The sequence below is a fragment of the Protopterus annectens genome, chromosome 6.part1, assembly GCF_019279795.1.
Source record: "Protopterus annectens isolate FY-2018-M chromosome 6.part1, PAN1.0, whole genome shotgun sequence".
NCBI lineage: Eukaryota > Metazoa > Chordata > Ceratodontiformes > Protopteridae > Protopterus > Protopterus annectens.
In genome coordinates, this window is record NC_056738.1 from 406,852,888 (window position 1) to 406,878,084 (window position 25,197).

General features: G+C 43.3%; 1 protein-coding gene across 1 annotated transcript in view; it reads left to right on the top strand.

Moving 5' to 3' along the window:
• Positions 1–25,197, top strand: part of SF3B2 (splicing factor 3b subunit 2) — a gene marked incomplete in the record, with an annotated part of 1,007,319 nt that overhangs the window by 107,893 nt on the left and 874,229 nt on the right. The window contains 1 exon segment of the mRNA XM_044075829.1: positions 1,493–1,613. Within this exon segment, the coding sequence (XP_043931764.1) occupies positions 1,493–1,613 (121 nt within the window).

The window sequence follows — 25,197 nt, forward strand, 5'->3', positions numbered from 1 at the left end:
TTGATAATAGTAGGGTGGTTGTAGCAGTAACTGATTACCATATGACCATGTCGTGTGTAATAGTGTTGAAACATGGCTGAAAGGTTACTAAGCCTTCATCTTTCTTTGATGTTAATATAATAGGTGAGGTATTTAAAGAGGAGTTTACAGTAGTTAAGGGAAGAACATACTCAGCATGAGGAATGACCATGGTAATGCTTATAAATCCAAAAAAGAAACTAACAAACTGATGCACACAAATTCGGTCGACCAGGTGGTTCATAAAACAATCCATTTTAAATAGCCCATACACCACAGATTGGACCAATCACAACACTGTACACATGAATAATGTATATACATATACAGATTCAGAATGACGCCCAACAATTAAACCTATACACAATGTGCATCATATAAAATTTAAGGGCACCAAATGTATATGCAAAAGCCTCCTTTTCTATAAAACATTCACAGAAAAAATCTAATGATCAATTTAAATAAAATAAATAACATTAAATCACCCATGAGGACATTCAATCAGATAATCAATATACTGATGTGTGTCAAATACATTATAAAAAATATTTGTATAAATGTAAATATATAAAAAAAATATATAAATGTATAAATACATATAAATATATAAATGTTTAATAGTTTGGCGTCATTCTGAATCTGTATATGTATATACATTATTCATGAGTACAGTGTTGTGATTGGTCCAGTCTGTGGTGTATGGGCTATTTAAAATGGATTGTTTTATGAACCACCTTTGATCTTGATCAAGTCTCCGAATTCGGAGACGAAAGCGCTTGATTGAACTTACTGTTACTGTTTTTTTTTTTTTTTTTTTGTCATTAAAGTATTCTCGTACATTTATTTGGAAGTCCGGACATATTTTTGTTCTTTGTACTCCTTTCCTGGTCGACTGAATTTATGGTAATGATTATGGCACTCCAAGGTCTTGGGAGTAGATGGTTTTATGTCTGCATACGTGTGCGTGTCTCTCTAGATATGTACGTACACACACACGCGCGCTCTTTTTTTATGTTGCCTTCGTTAAGTCTGCATCAAAGCCAATCTTTCTGTAGAGCTCTTCTTAAATGGACTTCATGCATATTATTTGTTTGGTACACAAAGATATTGTAAATTGCTGGCTCTTTCACCCTTTTTTTTTTTTATAGTGATTTGCTGCTTTTTAATGTGCCTAAATGAGTACTATATTATTGTCTTAAGGTAATGAAAAAGCCCAGATTTGGCAAAGGCCTTTTTTTTTTTTTTTTTTGCAGTTGTCTGACATATGGCATATTTGCTATACTGCAGGGCAGTTGTGGGAATTTTGTTAAGCAAAAAATTGTATTGACATGTCAGAACCCTGGAACAATTAACCAGCTTTGCAACTGTTCCTTGTCTGTAGTTGGTTCCATGCATTTGCTAGTGGACAGGATTTTATTTGGGCACACCTATGACGTTAAAAAGCAAGGTTTGATGTATGTTTCTGTTTTTTTAGGCTGTAGCAATGATGGAGCAAGAGCGGCATGAAATGGTCAAAATGCAGGAGGGGCCTCCAATGCCTCGACCACCAGAGCCTGGACTTGGACACCTGCCTAGACCGCCAATGCCACCCAGAGGTAAACTTGATGTGCATTTATTTTATACTTTAACTTAGTAAGTGAAGCTGGTCCAAAGTCTCGTTTCAGTCATGAAGCAGGCCAGTGGGGCAAGGATGAGTGCAAATGAGAATAAATTACTTACAAAATGTGTGATTTTCATTAATATTAAATATTACATTAATATAAATGTAAGTAGTATTTAGTAGGGAGAATAACATCTTGGGTCTTATACTACTAATGTTGGAAGCATCTTGCACCACCTGTTGCTTACCTTCATCACATGTTAGGTCTGACCATACTGTAGTTTCCTTTGAAATAAAATTGAAATCTGAGAACTCTTCCACCGAAGGCACCTTAAGAGCAGGTAGTTTCTTAAATTTCAAAAATTATATAGCAAGCTTCAAATCCCCACCAAACTGCATTAAATTCACTGAATATGCAGAAACATAACGCCTGCCACACTATACCTGCAGAGATGCAGCTGTACCCTGTAGGAACAAGTGTAGAGCAAACCACAGACTCAAACCCACATGGTAGAACCATAATATCAACACATTTTGTATTAAAAGGGAAAGAAATTAACCAAATAAGAGTAATTCCAGAATGTTAGAGCCCTTGTCACTGAAATAAGCAACTCGGAAGCTTAATAAAATCCACCAAAGCTAAGTTTGAGTCTAAAATAGCTACCCAAGCCAAAGACTGTCGGAAGGCATTTTTTTTAGTTATGACCGTAATCTCAAAGGCACAGTGGAGTAATGTGCTGAGCTGATTGTGAACGGTGTTACTTACACTTCACCCCTATCTGTTCCTCAAAATATACATGAATCTAGCTTACCTCCAGCTCTCACACAAAACCAAGTGCTAGCAAAAGCTAATACTGTATCTCTGGATCTTGACAATATCCCTGACTGCATCTTAAATAGCATTAAGCATGATTTAGCCACACCCCTAACCTGCTAAGAGGTGACCTGGGATGAGACATAAAAGGCATCCTGTGACCCATTACTGGTTGATTTACTCAATATCAGCAAGTCAGGTGGCATCAGAAATACTTAATCTAAGGATCTAAACCTCTTCTGCAACATCAACACAATGGTTTGGAGTGATGGGTGTATCTCAGAGGATGCCACTGCTTTGGAGAAGGCTCCCCATCCACATAATATGTTGAGTGATGAACTTCTGTTTTCAAGTGCAACTTGGATCTATGGGTGGGAAACAGAAAATTTATCCTAGGACTGCCCCTGTACTACTGATGGACTGAGGCAGCTCGTAAACGCTTTAATCTGTTCATGGGTCCCCTCAAATCACTGTGGTATGATCCCACATGTTCTCATTAAGGTTAATGTATTTACATACCATTGGATAAGTACAGCCAATCTCTAACCAAGTAGGATAGGTTAATTTGAGCACAAAAAGGGAAATGGCTAGTCTTAAAATGACCCTCAAGTACAGCAAGCTTAGCACTTGCCTTTGAATGTATAAACAAATATTACATAAGGTGTAGTGCAAATAGCAACAGACAGTTAACATCTGTAGCACATTATTACTGTGAAATGTAATGGAGTGTGCCTTTGCTCCAGCGAAGAACAGCAGAAAAGACTTCAGCGCAACTTTTACTATGTACCCATAACTGAGCTGCTGAAGTACAGATAGACAGCATGTCCAGGCACTAGGTAAACCTGCCGCTAAAGCAGTGTGTCATACAAACTGCAAGAGAAAAGTAGCCACCATTCCCTTTCTCTATACCCACTTATCTAGCTTTTTATGCCTTTCCCAAGGCCACGATAAGACCACAGTTCATAGGCTTCCCAGCGTCTGGCTCTGTAAGAAACCTTGTAATTACAAGGTTTGGCCACTAGATGGCAGCCTAAATCCATCTGTTATCAGCTCCTAATCGACCATCCACTGTATTGTACTCTATTTTTATTTACTACCCCTCTCCCCCACAACCATATCTGCTTCCTCACCTCTAATCCTTTTATCCTATATTCTCCCTCTGTGCACACTGGCCAACTTGCTCAACTATCTACACAGCTGATTGTTCCCAACCTGTCCTGAAACCCACTTTCCTTGGCGCTCTCTGCATCCTATTCTTCCCCCACTACTTTTCCTTTCAGCGACCTACACACACTCCTCTATGTAACTATACATTACTGTACCTCCTTATCTCTCTTCTCTTTACTCCTCCTGCACCCGACAGCGTAACTGCTGACCTTTTCGTCCCTAGTAGCCACTGCTCCCCCGCCCTCTTTCCTCAGAGCACAAAGTGTCGCATCCGGGCTACCTCATTACTCTACCTGCTACTAACTCCTCCCCAGGCATGTATCCACCCCTGAGGTAACAAATACACCTTGAACCTTAGGGCGCCATCTTTAAATCCCTGCTCTCCCACTTGGCTGCTGTGAGCCCCTGCTCTGAGTCTCTTCCACCTAGTAAGTACTCGTGTGGTTGCTGTTACCTATAACGTTTTAGCCTAGGATTAACAATTGTTATAGTATGTGCATTTGCTGTTCGGTTGCAAAAACGTTTTAGAATTAAATCATTACAAGGGTTCAGATAACTAATCCTGTTACTTTCGGGCAGCATAGGAAAGGTTCTGCGACTGTTCTAGAGTGTTGTTGTTTGCCTGTGATGTCTCTGTGATAGAACTAAATGCCTCTGTGGTTAGCCTAGAATGCATGCTTAATATGAGTTTTATTTGGTGATTGTGAACTGTTCCCTACCTGCCTAGGTAGGACATAGACGCCTAGGACAGAAGTAAGGTTTTTGTGTACCCAACACAGCTCTGTACTGTTGGATCCCTCCCTGCATTCTGTGCTCATTAACCGGGGGTGTATGGTTTTGTGTCCACCAACGGAGCTATGTGCTGCTATAAACCGATAACATTGCAGTACTAGGTTGCTGTATTTAGTGGCATTTACCAGGGACTGAGGGCTTAGATCAGATGTTAATCTGTAGAAAAGGTTTCTCATGCCTGCTAACGGTTGCATGCAGTAGCAGTAAACGCCACCTCTACAGTACTCGCTCGGACACGTGCGGGATTGGTGCCATACTATAGAACCCTATACCACTCCATAGTGCGCTAGCCGATTTACAGCATTTATAGCATTTACTGTCTGTTTTTTTCCTTGTCTCTGTAATAAAACAAAAAAATCTCTTGTTTTCCCGCCTTACTGAACTAGAGTAGTCCAGTTTCAGAGTTGCTGATCCCTGGGCTTTGTTTTTAGTTCCTGTTACTGATCCATTGCCTTATTAGGGAGGAGGGAAGTTTCTTTGCTTACCAGTGGGAGTGGGAAGCACTGAGCAGCCTTTCTGTCCGATTTGGTGAAGTTTCAGCCAGAAACTAGTAGTCCATTGGTCGTTTTGGGCCATTTCCTAGCTCCTTTCAGCCCCCTGCTATAAAACACGTGTTTTCCAGCTTGTACCAACTCAGCACAGATCCTCGTGGTGGCCTGCAGAGTGATCCAAGCAGCAGAGAGCTAAAAGAGTGACTTTCTACCAGATATAAGTATTGTTTGTGGCTTTCCCACTGTTATTTAAGCTAGCGACTGCATTTCGCCTGTTTTACTGCTACTTTAAGTGATTTCTGCATTTTACACTGTTTATTGCACTTTAAGTTACTAATTGTTGCAAATTGTTTCTGTAGGCTACACACTAAAGTGCGCTAGCCGATTTACAGCATTTATAGCATTTACTGTCTGTTTTTTTCCTCGTCTCTGTAATAAAATAAAAAAATATCTCTTGTTTACCCACCTTACTGAACTAGAGTAGTCCAGTTTCAGAGTTGCTGATCCCTGGGCTTTGTTTTTAGTTCCTGTTACTGATCCATTGCCTTATTAGGAAGGAGGGAAGTTTCTTTGCTTACCAGTGGGAGTGGGAAACACTGAGCGGCCTTTTTGTCTGATTTGGTGAAGTTTCAGCCAGAAACTAGTAGTCCATTGGTCGTTTTGGGCCAATTCCTAGCTCTCTTCAGCCCCCTGCTATAAAACACGCTAAACGCAGTAAAGCCTTGATTTAGCTGAGTTACCACTGTTGCACACAAGAGCAGCGGCGGTTAAACAAGGTTAAACTATTTGGGCCATCTAAATTCCACTCTTCCAATTTTCCCTTAGAACTACCTTCCTCGAGCTGTACTGATCTAACCAGCATATCCTATAACTGAAAAGTTCATCTCTACTTGATTCCCAAGTAGACTATTCTCTATCTGTAAAGCCTAGCACTTACTCCTACAGTACTTGCACCTTGATAAAGCACTCTTATTATAGATAGTACCCACCAGCCTAAAACCCACTTCCCGGAGTCCGTTGAAAGTCTCTTTATCTACTACTTCTAGTATGTCGAGGGATCAGTTGCTAGTGTCCTCTCCAGCTCAACTGGTGAACCTGGGACTATTGAGGCAATGTTACAATTGCCTCATGTACACAGACAATCCTCTCCTTCTCTCACAAAACACAAATACATGCGAGAGATGCAACTATACGGCCAAACTGGAGGCTGAGCTCTCTCAACATAGGACTGGCAAGACCAGACAGGAGGAGAAGGTAACCACACACAATACATACCCAGTCACACATGGTACCATCACAACTTCAAATCATACACATACTCACACAAAGACATACTCAGAGGCTCTGATCAAAATTTACCAAAACAGCAGAGGCCACCAAAGCAGACACCCAAACAACTACCACCTCACGACCCAACACATGCAACACATAGACCACACAGTCAGAGTGTCAAACAGTCACAGCCCTTAAGGCCAAACAAAATGCCAGACACACTTGTCATTGGTGATTCCATAGTCAGACACACTGACGTCCCGCTCACCAGACTGAGTAAAGAGAAGGTCACAGTAAGCTGCCTGTCGGGCGCTAGAATCCACCACATAACGCAAGCACTCGGGTCTCTCAACAGCAGGTACAAGTACGACTCAGTCATTGTCCACGCTGGTGTCAACGACCTGAGACGTACCTCCTTGGACTACATGAAAAGGGACATCGAGGAGCTCTCTGCTTATGTAGCCCAGGCAGGTATGACCCTGACCTTGAGCAGTATCCTACCTTCACCTAGAATGATGCCACAATACAGTGATAAGATGATCAGCTTTAATAATTGGCTTAAATTCTGGTGTCATTCAAAGGGATCCAATGTCTGTCTGCCTGGGATGACATGCTGGACAAGCCACGCTGCCCAAGGGACGGCTTGCACCTGTCACCCTGGGCTTCGGATATTGGCAAAGGCTCTTGCCACCCCATAGTGCCTTTTTAGGCAAGGCTCAAATTCTAAACCTACCACCCTAGAACACCAAAAGGAAAAAACTAAGGGTAATGCTGCTCAATGCCAGAAGTCTCAATCTCAAGATGCACGCACTCGAGGCCCTTCTCAATATGGAGAACATCAATGTCTGTGCTGTGACAGAAACCTGGTTCAAGGCTCCTGAGAGCACCCCAGCACTAACAGGTTTCACCTCATATCATGCGTTCCGTCCCAAAATCCGGACAACACCAAGAAAGGAGGGTGTCCATATTCATAAAGGACACCCACACCTCAAGGTTGGTGGCAACGCACGATGCATCGGAGACCATCCAGGTGCAATTAACCATAGGCAAGACTGCTCTGCAATTTGTAGCATGTTACAGGCCACCCTCTCAAACTCCGGAACCTCACATGGCCTTCCTGAAAACATTGGAGGGGATAAATGTATCTCCAAACACCATCATACTAGGTGACTTCAACTACCCTAATATAGACTGGGAACACTACTCAAGCCCGAACACTCTAACCCAAAGATTCCTGGAGTTCATAAACTCAAATGCCATGGAACAACTAGTCACCATCCCCACAAGAGGAGAAAACATACTTGATCTCATCATCACGAACATGGGATCAAAATGTTCAACACCGGAAGTATACCCCTCACTAGTGAGATCAGATCATAAACTAACCTCGCTGGAGGTCCTCATCCCGCCCCCACCTGAAACAAAAAAGACCACAGTGAAAAACTTCTCAAAAGCCGATTTCACACTTCTAAAAACTAGTGTGGTCTCCTTTAAGGCCCCTGAGCCAGTGGTAAACATTACTCAAACCGCTGAATCACTTACAAATGCCTTCTACCAGCACCTACAGGACTGCATGGATCAGGCAATCCCAAACAAAACTAAGACTCTCTGTACCAAAGGCAAGCGTCCAGTCTGGTGGACCCCAGCCATAAACAAGCTCTACAACAAAGGAGGAAGCTACCACAAGAGAGAGCAAAACCCTTGAAAGGTAAGACACCTTTGATCACTATAAGTAAAAAAACTAAGAGCTCTCATAAAATCATCCAAGGCAAATTTTGAGAGAAAAATCACCAAGGACTCTAAAGAGAATCATAAGGCCTTCTTTAGCTATGTTAGAAACCTAGGAGGAAACTCCCAGATATGCTCAGAATTAGTTCAAAATGATGTGAAAATTACTGAACCTGCACACATTGCCAACATACTGGCTGACAGGTTCAGTGCAAACTTCTCCCCCCCTCCCCCCCAAAAGGAGAGATATCTATTCCAGGGGATTGTAGCCCCCCAAACATCTCCCACGCCCCGGTGAGAACTGCCCTCACTAAGGCAAAAGACACAGCATCCATGGGACGGATGGTGTCCCCGGCTGTGTGCTTCACGAACTCAACGAGGAATTAAACCCACAGTTAGGACAGCTGTTTAATCTTAGCCTCACCTCAGGATACGTACCCAAGGAGTGGCGCACGGCGACTGTGGTCCCACTTCATAAGGGCGGTGCCTCCACAGACCCTGGAAATTACCACCCCATTAGCTTGACAAGCCTTATCTGCAAAGCCATGGAGAGGATCATAATGGAACTCATAAATAAAGACATAGGGAACTTGCAGACTTTGGATCCAACCCAGTTTGGCTTTGTCAAAGGCAGATCCTGCCTCTTAAACTTGGTTGACCTTTTCGAGACGGTCACCAAGGCCATTGATGAGGGAAAGGCAGTCCATACAGCCTACCTCGACCTGGCAAAGGCCTTCGACACAATACCCCACTCAGGTATCATCGAAAAACTCATCAGCTTGAATGTAAACCCATACATCACAAGATGGGTTGCAAACTGGCTAAGTGACAGAACCCACAGGGTCAGAGTTGCTGGAGCCATGTCAGACTCAAAGCCTGTCACAAGTGGTGTCCCACAGGGCTCAGTCCTGGGTCCACTCTTGTTCAGCATCTACTTTTCTGAAGTACAAGCAAACACAGGAGGGTTATGGCTGACAAAGTTTGCAGATGACTGCAAACTGGGCGCCATAGTCGAAAACACATCTGACACAGATATCCTCCAGAAGGGCCTCACAGAAATGGATAACTGGTGCCAGAGCCATGGCCTGAAGTTAAACGCCAAAAATGCATAGTCATACCCTTCGGGAAAAACAAGGTTACCTAGCTACCATATAGATGGCAATCCACTGAGCACAGAAAAAGTCATCAGGGATCTGGGGACCCAGGTTGACAGTAGCCTTCGTTTGACACTCATGTTGCTAAAGTAGTTAGGAAAACCTTCTATATCGCCCACCTGATCATGAAGGGATTCACATCTAGATCAAGGGAGGTCATCGTCCCCCTGTACTCATCACTCATTAGACCTATGATTGAGTACAATGCCCGTTCGAATGTATCTGACCAGACACCTGCTGCAGCTTGAAAGGCCCCAAAAGTTCCTCACCAAAAGGATAAAGGGTCTCAAAAATATGTCTTATGCTGCCCGACTGAAAGAACTCCAGCTCTATTCAGTCTCATACCGCTTGCTCAGAGGTGACCTGTGCCTGACATATAAGGCCATGTCAAACCCAGATTTGATGAATATGCTTCACCTCAAAAATCTAGATCCCTCAGAACCACAAGGCGGAGACTTAAACCTTGACACGGTTATAAATAGAACGTGCTGGAGGGACAGATTCATCACCCAGAGACTCCCTATGCTGTGGAACAAAATCCCGGTACATGTGAGGCAGAGCACCTCTCTGGCCTTGTTCAAGAGGAATCTTGACCAATGGATGGGAGATTGCAGATATACCCCAGAGATTACTTCAGTGTCACTGCTTGACAGAGGCACAGCAAAATGATAGGCATAGTTTTTATTCAAACTAAAGGGGTGGCGAAAGCCACATAACTATGGGCTAGGCTTATAAATGCCCTTGGGCAGATAGCCTAGTATGAACCTATGAACCTATAACACAGTAGTGTCCGAAAGATTGAAGCCTAGCACAATAGAACTATTATTTTGGACTAATTACAGCTATAACCTATTGAATTTCACCCTATTTTTGCTCTGCTGAAGAGAGCTGTATGTGTTCCTGAAACATGTTACTAAGGTATGTGCTTCCTGTGACTCGCAGAGGCTGTATACCTCAGCAGTTGTCTTTAGAGGCATAATACCAAGGGTACAAAGGTATATACCAAGAATTAGCCTGAATAAACGGTATCTCTGCCTTATACGGGCAGCAAACAGAAAACGCCGGCCCTGCTGTACCCGCTTAGACATGTGTGGGCTTGGCGATACACTTAGACCCCATATTCACTTTTTAACTTGGTAGCATTCCCAAACCGGTAAGCAGATAGTTTGCTGATCAAGCGCTACCTATTATCAACAGTTAGTGTAATTTGTGACCAATACATCATAGAAAGGATTGGACAGCCTCTAAAGGTGAATCCACCATGCTTCCGAACAACGGAAGATCCTAACGAGAAAGAACCTAACTGAACTAGAAAGTAGTTTGTTTTATGCACTAGTGACTGTACATTGAAATAAGCTGTTGAACTGAACGGTAGTGTCTACATTTGCTAACTACCATTAGATTTCCTATCTGAAAAACCACCCTGCCATTAAGTGCACAAGTACTTTAAATAACTATTCAGCTGCTACATGGTTTTGTGCACTTTTTTACCCCTTAATTTAGTTGTAATGACCCAGTATCTGGTGGATGTTCTTCGTGTTTCACTGTTGCAGTCATTACATTTGGGTAATCTGCTAGCAGGTTGCCCTCAGTCGGCCTGATTAACAAAGTCTTGGGTCCAGTGTTGGTTGCTGTTCCTTCTTCCATGACGTCAGGTCGTCAGGGGTATAAAACATGCAGCCAACGCCATTACATCAGTCTTTCTTGCCGCGCGGTGCCCATAGCAGAAGCAGTTCGCAAGGGCCGGTCAGCCGACTCCTGAAATTTTCGTTTTAGAGTTTCAGAACCAAAGTCTTCAACTAAAAGCTAAGTACCCCGTTGGGGAAACTTTTTCTTGCTCCATACCGATGTCAGTAAAAGTTAATAATTGCATTACTTGTGGGAAGCAAATACCTCATAAGAATTTTCATTTGTACTGTATTCCTTGCCTAGGCCTTTACCACAACTTGCCTTGCTGTCAGTTTTCTGCTAAATTTAATCAACGCACGATTAAACGTCGGTATATTTTTGCTTCTAACTATTTTGGCTCAAGATTTAACTATCCAGAAATGTTGTTGGTTAGCAATCCGACTACCGGAATACCTAAAAAACCGCAAAAAAAAAGACAGAGACAGACCGTCAAGGTCCAAAACCAACGACGCTTCTCCTAAGCCACTCGCTGGCACTCAGTGAGGCGCTTTTGCAGTCCCTGATAACTGCAACTTTTGATTTGCAGGCCTCTACTGAGACCCATTCGGGGTCCGGTATGCCGTGAGATGCTTTAAGTATTAAACCCGCGGATGTCTCTACCTTAGATGGGTCCGGAGCCGCTGTGCAGGCACCGGCATCTGAGGGTGTTTTCAGACCTAAAGGTGTGTATATTAAACCAATGCCAGCTTGAAAACTAAGGCCAAAATCTACTTCTATGTCTAAAAAACCGACACTTGGGCCACGTGTACAGGCCCCAATGCCTAAAAAGCAAATGATCAAAATGGCTGAAGATTTAATTACCTTGATCAGGGGTAGCCATCCCTCTCCTGCTAAGAGGCCTAGGCAAGGCACTGACTGTGAATCTTCAGATCAGGTTTCTTTTTCTTCTGATTCTTCTGCTGAACAGGATTTATCTATACCTACTTATGAGGACTCTGATACAGAAGATTCCATCCCTTCTGCTTCTCCCCCTGAGGATTTCTCTTTTGGAGAAACTTTACATACCTTAAGGGAACACTTCCACTGGGAAAGTCAGGATTTCTCTGAATCTAAAAAGAGACTTGGGGATTTTCTTCTTCTTCCTCATCGTAGGCCTTTGGCTATACCTCCTGTTCTAGACATTGGTGTGATGTTTTTTCAGAATCCAGTATGACCCCTGATTCTCTGCCTCCGGCTCCTAGTAAGCCAGACAGATACTACAGGGTTTCCTGACTCCCACAAATTCCTTTTCAAAAACCCTACTGATGATCCTGAAACCATTTCTCAGGGTCCCAAGGGCGTTAAGGCCTCTACTGCTAAAAATCCTATCCCTTCTGACAGAGATTCCAGGGCGCTGGATAGATGGGGTAAGAAGGTTTACACGTCTGCAACCTTGGCAATCAGGGCTTTAAACTGTCAGTTTCATATGCTTAAATATCAGCAGCATGTCATGGGGTCTACTTAAACAGAAAATGATGTTTATCTCTGACTGTGTGGAAAATAAGAGTTGCAGGATTTATTGCATTCAGCTGAACAAGTTGGAAAACGTACTTTGCAGTGTGGTTTTGATTCTTTGGAGGCCTCTTGCAGGGCTGCTGTAACTGGATCTGTGATAAGAAGGCATGCTTGGCTCAAAGAGCAAAATCTGCCTGACAATGTTAAAGCAAAACTGTTGGATTCTCCTTTACAGCAGGACAGTCTCTTTGGTAATAAGGCTGAAGAAGCTTTAAAAAAGATGGAAGATGAAGCTAAATCTATGCAAGCACTTACCTTTTGGCCGCCCCTTTGGGGGGAAAGCTGGCACTTCATGCACAAAACTGGCAACTGATTATCCAGGACAAATGGGTTTTAAATATAGTATTGAATCCCCAAATGATGTGGATACTCTACAAAAGGGCCTTACAGAAACAGATGCTTGGTGCCAGAGCCAAGGGCTCAAGCTCAATGCCAAGAAATATATAGTTGTCCCCTTTGGGGAAAAAACATGCACCCGTGAATTACCACATAGGTGGCAGTACACTAAACACTGGTAATGTGATGAGACTTAGGGACACAGGTGGACAGTGGTCTCGCCTTCAATAACCACATCGCCACAACAGTCAGGAAATCCTATGTGGCACACCTCATCACTAAGGGCTTTTCATCCAGAAAAAAGGTCATTGTCCCACTGTACTCATCCCTCATTAGACCCATTGTAGAATACAACGCCCCATTTGGTATGCACCTCTCAAGACATCTGCAACAACTGGAAAGGCCACAGAAATACCTCACGAAAGAATCACAGGCCTGAAGAAGATGCCCTATGCTGACCTCCTTAAAAAAAACTCCAGCTATACTCTGTTGCATATTGTTTACTCCGAGGCGATCTCTGGTTAACATACAAGGCCATGTCAAACCCAGATCTGGTGGACATGCTACACTTAAAGAAATCCCAATCCCTCAGAGCCACACACTCCCAGGGATCTAAACCTTGTCATCACAATAAACAAAACATGCTGAAGGGATACGTTCCTGACCCAGAGATTCCCCAGACTCTGGAATAGACTGCCCAAACATGTCAAGCAGAGCGCCTCTTTGGCCCTCTTCAAAAAGGAACCTTGATGATTGGATGCGAGGAAGGAACTTCACCCTGGGGATCGCGTCAGTCGCCCTGCTAGACAGGGGTCCAGGGAAGTAAATAGTGTGGGAAGAAATAGCCAGGGAATTGTTATGGCTAGGCTTGTATAGAACCTAGAGCCAATGGCCTAGTACCAACCTATGAACATTGATGATATACTGTTGCTCCCAATGCTGAAGCTTGTTTTATACTGTTTGTAAAGCTACACATCCATATTTAAAACTGAACAATTCTAAAGTATGTTGTATGCTGCCTAGTGTTTTAAAAACTTAACAGTTTTTAACCAATGTTTTTAAAGTTACACATCCCTGCTTTACATTGCATATTTCTACAGTATTTTGTATGCTGCCTAGAGTTTTAAAAATATTTACAGTTTTAAAAAATATATTTGATGGCTATAAATCCCTGTTTAACATTGCATATCTGTAAAGTATTTTGTGTGCTGCCTATACCGGGGAACTGGTATCTGTAACCAGCTGGAAGTGGTTAAGAAGCAATTTATTCTGCAAGGTCCTGCAAAACCTACCCCCTGAAAGAATTACCTCTACAGCTTCAAGGGAAGTTATTCCAAAGTATGTCTATACTCTTGAGTTGCGTTAAACTTAAACGCTATTCCTGCAACCCTGTTAGGTGGTTAGAACTCACTGTAATTCAGACTCTGCAGCAGCCACCATTCCCTTTCTCTATACCCACTTATCTAGCTTTTTGCGCCCTTCCCAAGGCCACGATAAGACCACAGTTCATAGGCTTCCCAGCCTCGGGCTCTGTAAGGAACCTTGCTGTAATTACAAGGTTTGGCCACTAGATGGCTGCCTGAATCCATCTATTATCAGCTCCTAATTGACCATCACTGTATTGTACTCTTTACTTACTACCCCTCTCCCCCACAACCATATCTGCTTTCCCACCTCTTAGCCTATATTCTCCCTCTGTGCATGCTGGCCAACTTGCCCAACTATCTACACAGCTGATTGTTCCCAACCCACCTTTCCTGAAACTTGCTTTCCTTGGCTCTACCCACTCCATTCGCCCTGTGGGCTCACTCTGCTCCCCTACCCTGCCCCCAATTCCCACCTGCCCCCAGTACTCCTACATTTATAGTCAACAAACCGCACCCCCCCTTAACCCCCACCCCCACACATCACAACCGAACACGATCTACCTTTACACCCACCCCCACACCCCCTCCCCATATTTCACTCTCTTACATCTCCCCACCCACACTCCCTAACACCAACAGTATTTACCCCACAGTGTCTCCACTAACTCGCATCTTATCTCCAAAACCTAGACCAGTCTGCTACCTCATACCCCCACTTGTCCTACTTTATCTCCTCACCTCCTATGAACACTATTGCCTACCTAGCTCTCAATATCCCACATCCAGTACCACTGCTAGCCTCCACCCCCACTATCCCACACCATTACAACCCCACCCTTTCTCTAATTCTACTACCCCAACACCTCTTCATTCCCTAAGAGCTACCTACAGAAACCCTAGCACTAAGTACTATCACCAGCTCCTACTAAAAATCCAGAAACTAGTAAGGAAGTCTCAACCAACCCTTTTAGCAGATGGGGATATCCGCCCTAACCCAGACCCAAACTTACCTGATACCACTAGCTCCACAAATAGCACTGTCTCCAATCTACGGAGCTCATGTAATGCCCCTAATTCACTACTAGCCTGTCACCTAAACATCAGAAGTATAAATAATAAGATTCACTATATACATGCTTTTCTAGACATGCACTCCCCTGACCTATTATGTCTTACTGAAACCTGGCTCAAACCCAGTATCCCTGATAATGAGATAATACCCCCCAACTACAATATAATTAGACTTGATCAGCAAGGCAGGAAAGGTGGTGGAGTAGCCATCATGTACAAATCCACTCTACAAGTGTTCACTATCAGTATCCCACAAAGCCTGATAACTAGCAACTCTGAAACACTCAATAAAAGTCCAGCCTAGCAAGCACAAAGCTATCAACATAGCATGTATCTACATTCCTCCAGGTGACAACATAGTGACCTTAGAAAGTACCCTCCAATGGCTATCCACTACCCACCCCCAAGAAACCATTATTTAGGAGACTTCAATATCGATTGGAAAACCTGTTCATCAAACTTCCCCACCACCCACATTAACTTAAATGGCTTCTCCCAAATTATAACTTCCCCTGCCAGAATCAATAAGCCCAACAATAAAGAAAGTATCCTAGATTGGATACTAATAAACAACAAATCCCAGTTCCATAAATCAGGCACCCTATCTGAGGACATGAGTGACCACTTCCTAACCTGTATAATCAGAAAAAGGAATGACATGCCTCAGCAAATCACCCTTAAAAACCTCACTAAATTCCAGACCGAACTTAAATCATGCAATTGGTCCGATCTAAAGCTACTTCCCCTTGACAAAGCAGTCTCACACTTCAGTGCTAAATTCCTAGACATCTTAGCCAGGCATGCTCCCAAAAGAAATATCAGAACCAAAAGCAAAATAGCTCCATGGCTAACCAAAGGTACTAAACAAAAGGTAACTGCTAGGGACGCAGCATGGACCTCCTGGAGATCCTCCAAATCCAGTCAGGACCACATTAGATAAAAACAATTGAGAAACTAGGCAAAAAAATCCACTATGCTAGACAAACAAACCTACTATTTCAACTTACAGAAAAAGCACCAAAATCAACCACAAAAATTCTGATCAGGCCTTAATAAACTGCTCCATCCATGTGAATCCACAACCCCCATCCCTTCAACTACCTTACATCTACCCCCCCAAAAGTGTAGCAGAGGCCTTCAATACTTTCTTTACAGAAACAATTCAATCCCTAGCTAATAACCTACCTCCCGACTCCTCCACCACCACCTACCCACTCTTGATAATGTCCTTCCTTTAAAATTTGATCCAGTCGTCAGACTATATTAAATCCCTACTTAAGAAACTCAAACCCACTGTCCCGGCAGCAGACTTACTCCCTGCAGAATTTCTACAAAAGGCCGCTAATGAAATGGCATACTCTGTCTCCATCTAAATCAATCATACTATCTGCGAATCCTATGTCCCCTCCATCTGGAAAATCTGCATTATTGCACTTCACAAAGGGGGCAACTCCACTGAACTCTCAAACTATAGACCTAGAGTCATCCTATCTCCCTTAGCCAAAATAATGGAAAAGTGTATACATAAGTAAATTCTAACTCACCTTATCCAGAACAATTGCCTTGCCCCATCCCAGCACGGATTTAGACCTGCCCATAGTACCACGACAGCACTTCTCTCCTTGTCTCGCACAATAAATCAAAACCATAATCACAACATCCTCTCCTTTGCCCTCTTTCTCGACCTATCTAAAGCATTCGATATGGTGAATAACCACCTACTCCTAGACACACTAAAATCATTCAGCCTAAACAACCTAGTAATCAACTGGTTCCACTCTTACTTGCAAGGCAGACAACAAGCAGTATTATGGAAAGACAACAAGCAGTATTATGGAAAGACAATCTGTCCCCCCTTCTACCAATCACTCTTGGTGTCCCCCAAGGATCCATATTAGGTCACCTTCTTTTCTCCATATCCATCAGTGACCTACCCAAAGTCATCCCAGAAGCAGCCAGTATTCAGTGTGCAGATGACTCGACTTTATCTGTTCTGCCACCACCCCCTCAGAACTGCAATCCCTATCCCAAAGCACCTTCAACAAAGTAGAGGACTGGCTCATTAATCGCAGTCTCCTATTGAATCCAAACAAAACCAAACTACTATTCTCCCCTACCCGTAAATTCACATCACCAAATATTACAATCTTATCCAACAATGGCACCATAATCTCTCCAGAACCATCCACAAAACGTCTTGGTGTAGTAATAGATAATAACCTAACGTTTGACTCTCATATAGACAAAACCATCAAAACAGTTAACAAAAAACTAGGCTCCTTGTATAGGATTAAACCATTCCTAACCCCACCTGCCAGAACAGTTGTAGCTCGAGCACATCTCCTATCAACCCTTCTCTATGCCTCACCCATCTTCGCAAACCTAAACAAATTAGCTAGCTGCTATAACAATATAGCTAGATTCGCCACAGGCACAGCCTACAGAACCCATCACTATCAAAGTCTTCAAACACTAGACTGGCTAGAACTACCCAATCAACTCCAGTGCAACCAACTCATAGTTATTCATAAAATCCTCTACCAACCTAACAGTACACCCATTCTGACAAATATTATCACCCCTTACAGCAACCTACCATCCCTCCGCTCATCCAACAAAATGCAAGTACAATCTGCCAAAGCCAACAACTCAGCTGGAGAATCACTATTCTCCAACTCTGCTGGAAAAAAAATGGAACTCACTCCCCCAGTTCTTACCACTGTAGCCTCCTTACCCCAATTCAAAATATCCATAAAAAATTGCCTAAACAAGCATTGGCTGTGTCCATGTCTAGACCCGGACTAACTCAATATACATACTACACTAGTAGGTAAATTATGCAATAAACAACTTCTTTATCCTATATGAATAAACTTTCTATACCTAACCCACCCAGACTATATATACTTCTCAACAATCTTTAGAACAATATTAACTAAACCTAACCTAACTTGCTATCCTAACCATTCTAATGCTTAGTTTCTAACTCCCTATCCTAACCATTCTAATGCCTTGTTTTTAACTCTTTAATAGTATCCTGTTATCCTATCCATTCTAAGGATATGTTTTTAATCCTTCTACATCTAATTTCCAATAACTCCCCTTCTTAACTAACCACCTTTTTTCTCCTGGTTGTCATTCATGACTTCAATCTAGGTATCATGTCATTCTGTACACTCGAATGCTGTGCAATGATTTCTGTACATATTTAATACTATAAACCTACAAAGATCTTAAACTTCAATGTAACCATGTATATAAATCACCTTTTTAAAATGATACATTTTTTTTTTCAATGTAACCATGAATATTGATGGTCATCTTTTGTACATGTGGAGCTTTGCTCCCCGGGCCTCCGCTGAAAATGGACATGTATCCAGTCGGACTCTCCCGGTTAACAAATGTAAAATAAAATAAAGGTGCTCCGTATTCTGAAAGAACTCGTCATCGTTCCCATTTTGGTTATAAAATCAGCAACAAGCAGTGTACTTTGGTAAAATGCAAAGCTTACAGCCTGCAAGGGGAAGAAACAGTACTGTTCAAAGATAAGTATTCAGCTAGCTGCCCTTGTGGACCATTTTAAGAGTAGCTAATTTCCTGTAAAGGTGAGAATTTCACCTTGTACTTTGACTTGGGGGTTGGTGCATTGGTTAAGGTGCTTACCTCGCAAGCACAGTCCCTAAAACAGTTTAGTGTGTTTTGTTGTGAGTAGATGGTTTGAGTGATTTACTGAAGGAGTGCATTTTCTTGGTTTCTAATCTGTAGAATATTATTCCATACAGCAGGCAGTGTTTCAGAGGAATGATGTTTTGCAAGTGTGTGCTGTGAATTGGGGCTTCTGCAACTGAATAATGTTGCTTCTGAGGCTGCAAGTCTTTGTTCTTAGCTGAAGTTTGCGTGGGGTGGGTGGCAATATCTGTTGTGTAAGATTTGAAGGTGAATGTGTTAACAGTAGTGTCGCACTTGTTGCGGGAAGCTAGTTTGCTTTTAGTGTAATGCATTGGTATTCCTTGCTGTTTGCTAAACTGCGTATGAGAATTTTGTTCTCTGCAATTTGTATGAGAGCAGTATTTTTGGCCTGGAGGGCAGTTTATAAGAAGACAATATTCCAGTCTGAGGAGAAACATGTTTAATATATCCCCACCTGGCCTCAGTAGAGAGTGTAGACCCAAGTGAGGTATTTTGTAAGATGCTGTTAGGTTTGTACTTTAACTTGCAGTTCAGTGCAAGTGTGAAGGGAGAGGTTTTGATCCAAGGTAAACTTTTTAGATGTATTTTCAGTGAGGTAATGGGAAGAGGAGCTGGTAGGCTAATTAATAGTCCGTAAACATTCTATAGTTTCTGAGATTTGCCAAGCAGCATCACTGGTTCTCTGTGTCTCTACGGACAGCTTCCTATATTGTTGCCAGTTCCAAATAGTTTTGGTCATCTTATAGCCCTTTGTTAGAAGGGAATGGATTTTACTGAACCTGGTAAGCACAGTATGATTGGTATATGGTATACAGTGTTTTTTGGTAGCTCTAGGGAAGACTGAGAATTGAAGATGGCTGAGGATAGATACTTGAAGGATTCCACATGTGAAGTAGAATGGGGAATAGTTGAGAATCTTAAGAGAGGGCAACACTTTCTAGTATGAAGTGGATTGGTTAATGTTGGGTTGGTAGGTAATATACAAGTTAAATGTCTTTTCTGGGAAACGCTTTGTTCATATTTTCTTTCATCTGAAGTAGTTAACTTCATTTGATCATCAACCTGTGGGATGTCTGATTCGGATCTGAGACTGCAGATGTTCTTTGTGTTTCACTGTTGCAGTCATTACATTTGGGTTATCTGCTTGCAGGTCGCCCTCAGCCGGCCTGATTATCAAAAGTCTTTGGTCCTGCATCGGTTACTGTCTCTTCTTCCATGACGTCAGGTAGTCAGGGGTATAAAGCATGCAGCTGATGCCATTACATCAGTCTTTCTTGCTGTGCGGTTCCCGAAGCAGTTCACAAGTGCCGGTTGGCCGACTCCTGAAATTTTCATTTTCGAGTTTCAGAAACGAAGTCTTCAAAAAAGCTAAGTACCCTGTTGGGGATCCTTTTTTCTTGCTCTAAACTTATGTCAGTAAAAGTTAACAATTTGCATTACTTGTGGAAAGCAAATACCTCATAAAGATTTTCATTCGTACTGCATTCCTTGCTTAGGCCCAGGCCACGACGTCTCTTGCTGTGGTTGTGCCTTATTCAATCCTCAAACTATTCGTCGTATGTTCATTTTTGCATCAGACTATTTCGGTACTCTGTTTAATTATCCAGAAATGGCTTCGGTAGCTGCCCGACTACCGACATTCCAAAAAAACGTAAAGATAAAGACTGAGACGGACTGCATAGGTCCAAAGCTGCTGACGACGCTTCTGTTTAAGCTAGTCGCCAGTTCGTTGGTACTCAGTGAGGCACTTTTGCAGCCCCTGCTACCCGCTCCTTCATATTCACAGGCCTCTACTGAGACCATTCGGAGTCCGGTATGCCGCAAGATGATACTTCGACTATGGAACATGCGGATGTCTCTACCTTGGATGGGTCCGGAGCCGCTGTGCAGGCACCGGCTTCTGAGGGTGTATTCAGGCCTACTGACTTGCATATCAAACAGAGGCCATAGTCTTATTCAATGCATAAAACTCTATCCACGCCTTGAAAACCGACATCCAAACTGCATGGTCAGACCCATATGCCTAAAAAACAAATGATAAGAATGGCTTAAGACCTTATTACTCTAATTAGGGGAAGCCAGCCTTCTACCTCTAAGAGACCTAGAACTGATTTTCCTTCTGATTCTTCTGACCAGGATTCTGAAATTTCTGTTTCTTCTGATGACCGGGATTTGCCCTTATCTTCCTGTGAGGATTCTGATGCAGAGGACTCCATACCCTCTGCTTTCCCTCCAGAAGATTTCTCTTGGTGAAACTTTGCACACTCTTAGGGAGCATTTCCGCTGGGAAAGCCAGGATTACTCTGACTCCAAAAAGAGGCTTGGGGAATTCTTACTCCTACCTCAACATAGGCCTTTAGCTATCCCTCCTGTACTGGACATTGTAGATGATGCCTTCTTGGCATCTAGCCTGGCCCCAGACACTTTACCCCAGGAAACCTGACAGGTATTGCAGAGTATCTGTCTCTCACAAGTTCCTCTTTAAGAATCCTACTGCAGACCCAGAGACCATTTCACATGGACCCAAAGGCATTAAGGCTACTACTGCCAAAAACCCTACCCCCTCTGATAGAAATTCCAGGGCCCTGGACAGATGGGGTAAGAAGGTATACACTTCTGCTACTTTGACCATTAGGGCCTTAAACTGCCAGTTTCATATGTTAAAGTATCAGCAGCATATTATTGGATTACTTAAACAGAAAATGATGTCGATTCTGGACTGTGCTGAAAATAAAGAATTACAGGATTTAATGCATTCTGCTGAACAAGTTGTTAAACATACTTTGCAATGTGGTTTTGACTCCTTTAGAGGCATCTTGCAGGGTTGCTGTCACTGGTTTTGTTCTTGGAAGGCATGCTTGGCTTAAGGAGCAAACTTTGCCAGATCATGTTAAAGCTAAATTACTGGATGCTCCATTAATCCAAGACCACCTGTTTGGCAACAGAGCAGAAGTACTACTTAAAAAGATGGAGGAAAAAGCTAAATCTATGCAAACTGTTAAAGATTTCCTGCAAGTACAGCCTCCCAGATTTAGTAGGCATTGGCCTTCTAAGAATTGATACTTTCCTGTCTCTTCCAGGCCTTCTCAGTCCAAACCCAGGAACAGCAGACCACCTAGGCTACAGTCTCTGGGTACTCACAGGCCTAAGCAGTGGAGGGCTCCCACTTCCAAAGCTGGAAGTAGTAAGACACCCCCCCCCCCCATGGTAAACTGTCACAATGACTTAACCGTAAACCTTCCAAGCCCTGCTCAACTGACTGCTCCTTTAGGGGGAAAGATCACCCTGCATTCAAAAAACTGGGAACTCATTACCCAAGACAAATGGGTTTTAAATGCTGTTTCCCAAGGATACAGATTACACTTCCAGACATTACCAACCCCAAACGGTTGGCCAGACCTACCCTCAAATCAGTGGGCAGAGGCTCAACAGCAGGTTCTCTCTCTTCTAAGTATCAGGGCTATTCAACCTGTCCCAGCAGAGGAATGGGGACAAGGTTTTTACTCTACTTTTCCTGGTACCCAGAAAAGATGACAACTGGCGTCCTATCCTAGATCTGTCTATCCTAGACACCTTTTTGGTAATCCTAAAATTCAAAATGCTAACTCCTTCATCAGCTGATTCCCATGCTAGGCAAAAATGCCTGGTTGGCAACATTGGACTTAAAGGAAGCTTACCTGCACATCCCAATAAGGGAATCTTGCAGAAAATACCTACACTTCAGAGCAGGCTACATGCACTATCAGTTCTCTTCACTGCCCTTTGGCTTATCTACTGCACCCAGGGTATTCACAAAGTGCCTAGCTCCAGTCATTGCATTCTGCAGGCAAAGAAATGTTCAAATATACCCATACCTGGATGATTGTCTAATTCAGGCAGAAAGCCAGGACATACTATTAAATCATCTGGCATTTGTAAAGAAACTGCTAACCTCACTGGGGTACACCATAAATGAAAAGAAATCTCACCTAGTACCCTGCCAACAAATTGGTTTCCTGGTAGCAAGCTTGAGCACAACTTCCCAGATGGCCTACCTCATGCCAGAAAGGCAAGTTTATTTGACAGCCTACTTCAAACTACTGGCCACACAGACCCAGCTGTCTGCAAGGAAATACTGCAAGCCCTGGGGTTCATGGCCTCTTGCATCCTACTAATTCCATATGCAAGACTGCATATGAGGAAACTACAATGGTATCTAAAAAGTCTATGGTGTCAACATTCTCAGGACCTGGAATCAATGATTCCTATCATTCCTGGTATAAAGACAGAGTTCTTTTGGTGGGCAGAGGCCTACTTTCACAACAAGCAACTGCCGTTCACTCTACATCCTGCCGCCCACACCCTAACAACAGACGCATCAGACTATGCATGGGGGGCTCACTTAGCAGGGCAGTGCGTTCAGGGCAAATGGAACCAGAGTCAATCGCACCTGCATCAAAAAGAAATGTTAGCTGTACAGAATTCTCTGACAGCCTTCAAAGACCACATTCTTCCAGGACAATTATTGGTAAAGACAGACAATGCCACTGTTATGTGGTACATAAACAAGCAGGGGGGAACCCACTCATACCTTCTCTGCAGACTGTGGAACACAGCCTTGAGCTACCAAGTGCACCTACAAGCTCAATTCCTGCCAGGCAAACTAAATTCGCAGACATATCCTGGACCCAAACGAGTGCAGACTGGAACCAAAGATATTCAACATTTTGAGAAGCAAATGGGGGAGCCCAGAGATAGACCTGTTTGCCTCCCGTCAGAACTACCAGTTGGACAAATTCTGCACAAGGACTCCCCACAGACAAACTTGGAAAGTGGATGTCCTGTCCTTCACCTGGGAAAGCCTTTCAGTTTATGCCTTTCCCCCTCTGCCTCTCTCGAAAGTTCTACTAAAGATCAAACAGGACAAACCAAGGACAATACTCATTGCACCAGACTGGCCACACCAACACTGGTACCTCCACTAGTGCAATATGTCACTGCTGAAACCGTGGCACCTGCCTCAGACCCCTTCCCTGCTGTCCCGGCAGGAGGGCCAGATTCTGCACCCCCAGCTTCAGACCCTGAGCCTTGCAGCCTGGCTAATTACCTGAGCTGTCCAATACCATCCCTTAGTAAGCAAGTGCTGGATGTCATTCTGGAGGCAAGGAGGCCAAGTACTAGAAAATCTTATGCTGAAAAGTGAAAAAGATACTGTTCCTGGAGTCAAACTCAGGGGATGGACACAACTGTGCCCAGCTTACCGCATATTCTTCCATACTTAACAGAAATGCTTCACAAGGGCTTTTCCTTCTCTTCTATTAAAATTCATGCCTCTGCCATTTCAGCACATTATAATATTGAACCACCCCTCTTATCTCACCCCCTGCTGAAACAATTCCTCAGAGGGTCCAAAAATTTAAGACCACACAGGAGAGCGTCTACTCCAGCCTGGGACCTTAACTTTGTATTGGAAAAGCTCACTCTTCCTCCTTTTGAGCCAGCTGCAACTGCAGAGTTGAAATTCCCTTCTTTGAAAACAGCCTTCCTTCTAGCCATCACTTCAGCAAGAAGAGTGTCTGAATTACAGGCCTTCATGGCAGTGAAGCCCTTCATCATCTTCCATGCAGACAGGGTGTCCCTCAAGACCAATCCTTCCTTTAAACCCAAGGTGGTATCCAGTGTGGCCCTTAGTCCATTCATTTACCAACCTTCTTTTCTAATCCACAGAACAAAGGAGAACGAATACTGCACTCTTTGGACGTGCACAGACGGCTTAAATTTTATTTGGACAGGACTAAGCTTCTCAGGAAAACTGAACAGCTGCTAGTTGCCTTTGCCGCAGAGGGGAAGGCCATTTCAAAGCAAACCGTTTCTAAGTGGATAGGCTATTGCATTTCTGCCGTAAGCACCATGGAAAACCTACCCCACAGGGGATAAGGTCACATTCCACCAGGGCTGCATCTACTTCAACAGCCTTTCTCAGAGGTGTTCCTACCAGGGACATCCTAGAAGCTGCTACCTGGAGTTCTGTTAATACCTTGACCAAGCATTACCACTTGCCTATTTTTTCTAAATCCAGAGCTGATTTTGCCACTGCCGTCTTGCAGGGCCTAATAGCTGGTCCTAATGTGCTCTAATTGCCTCCTCCCTTCCTTAGCTTTGGGAATCTACTCAAATGTAATGACTGCAACAGTGAAACATGAAGAACCTAGTACAGTTGTGTACACTTACCATAAATGTAGATGTTAAGAGTGTATTCACTGTTGCAGTCTCCTGGTTACCCTCCATCCAGCCCCCTGACTCCTGTTGGCTATACCTTTCTTCTTGTTTACTGTATTTAAGCTTTCTGGTGTGTTTGCTTTTTGTTGGAGGTGTAACCTTGTATATAATTGCTTCCCATTATGGGGGCACCTGACATCTGGGGCAAGAAAAACTGATGTAATGGCGTCGGCTGCATGCTTTATACCCCTGACTACCTGACGTCATGGAAGAATAGACTGTAGACTGCAACCGACACAGGACCCGAGAGTTTGAT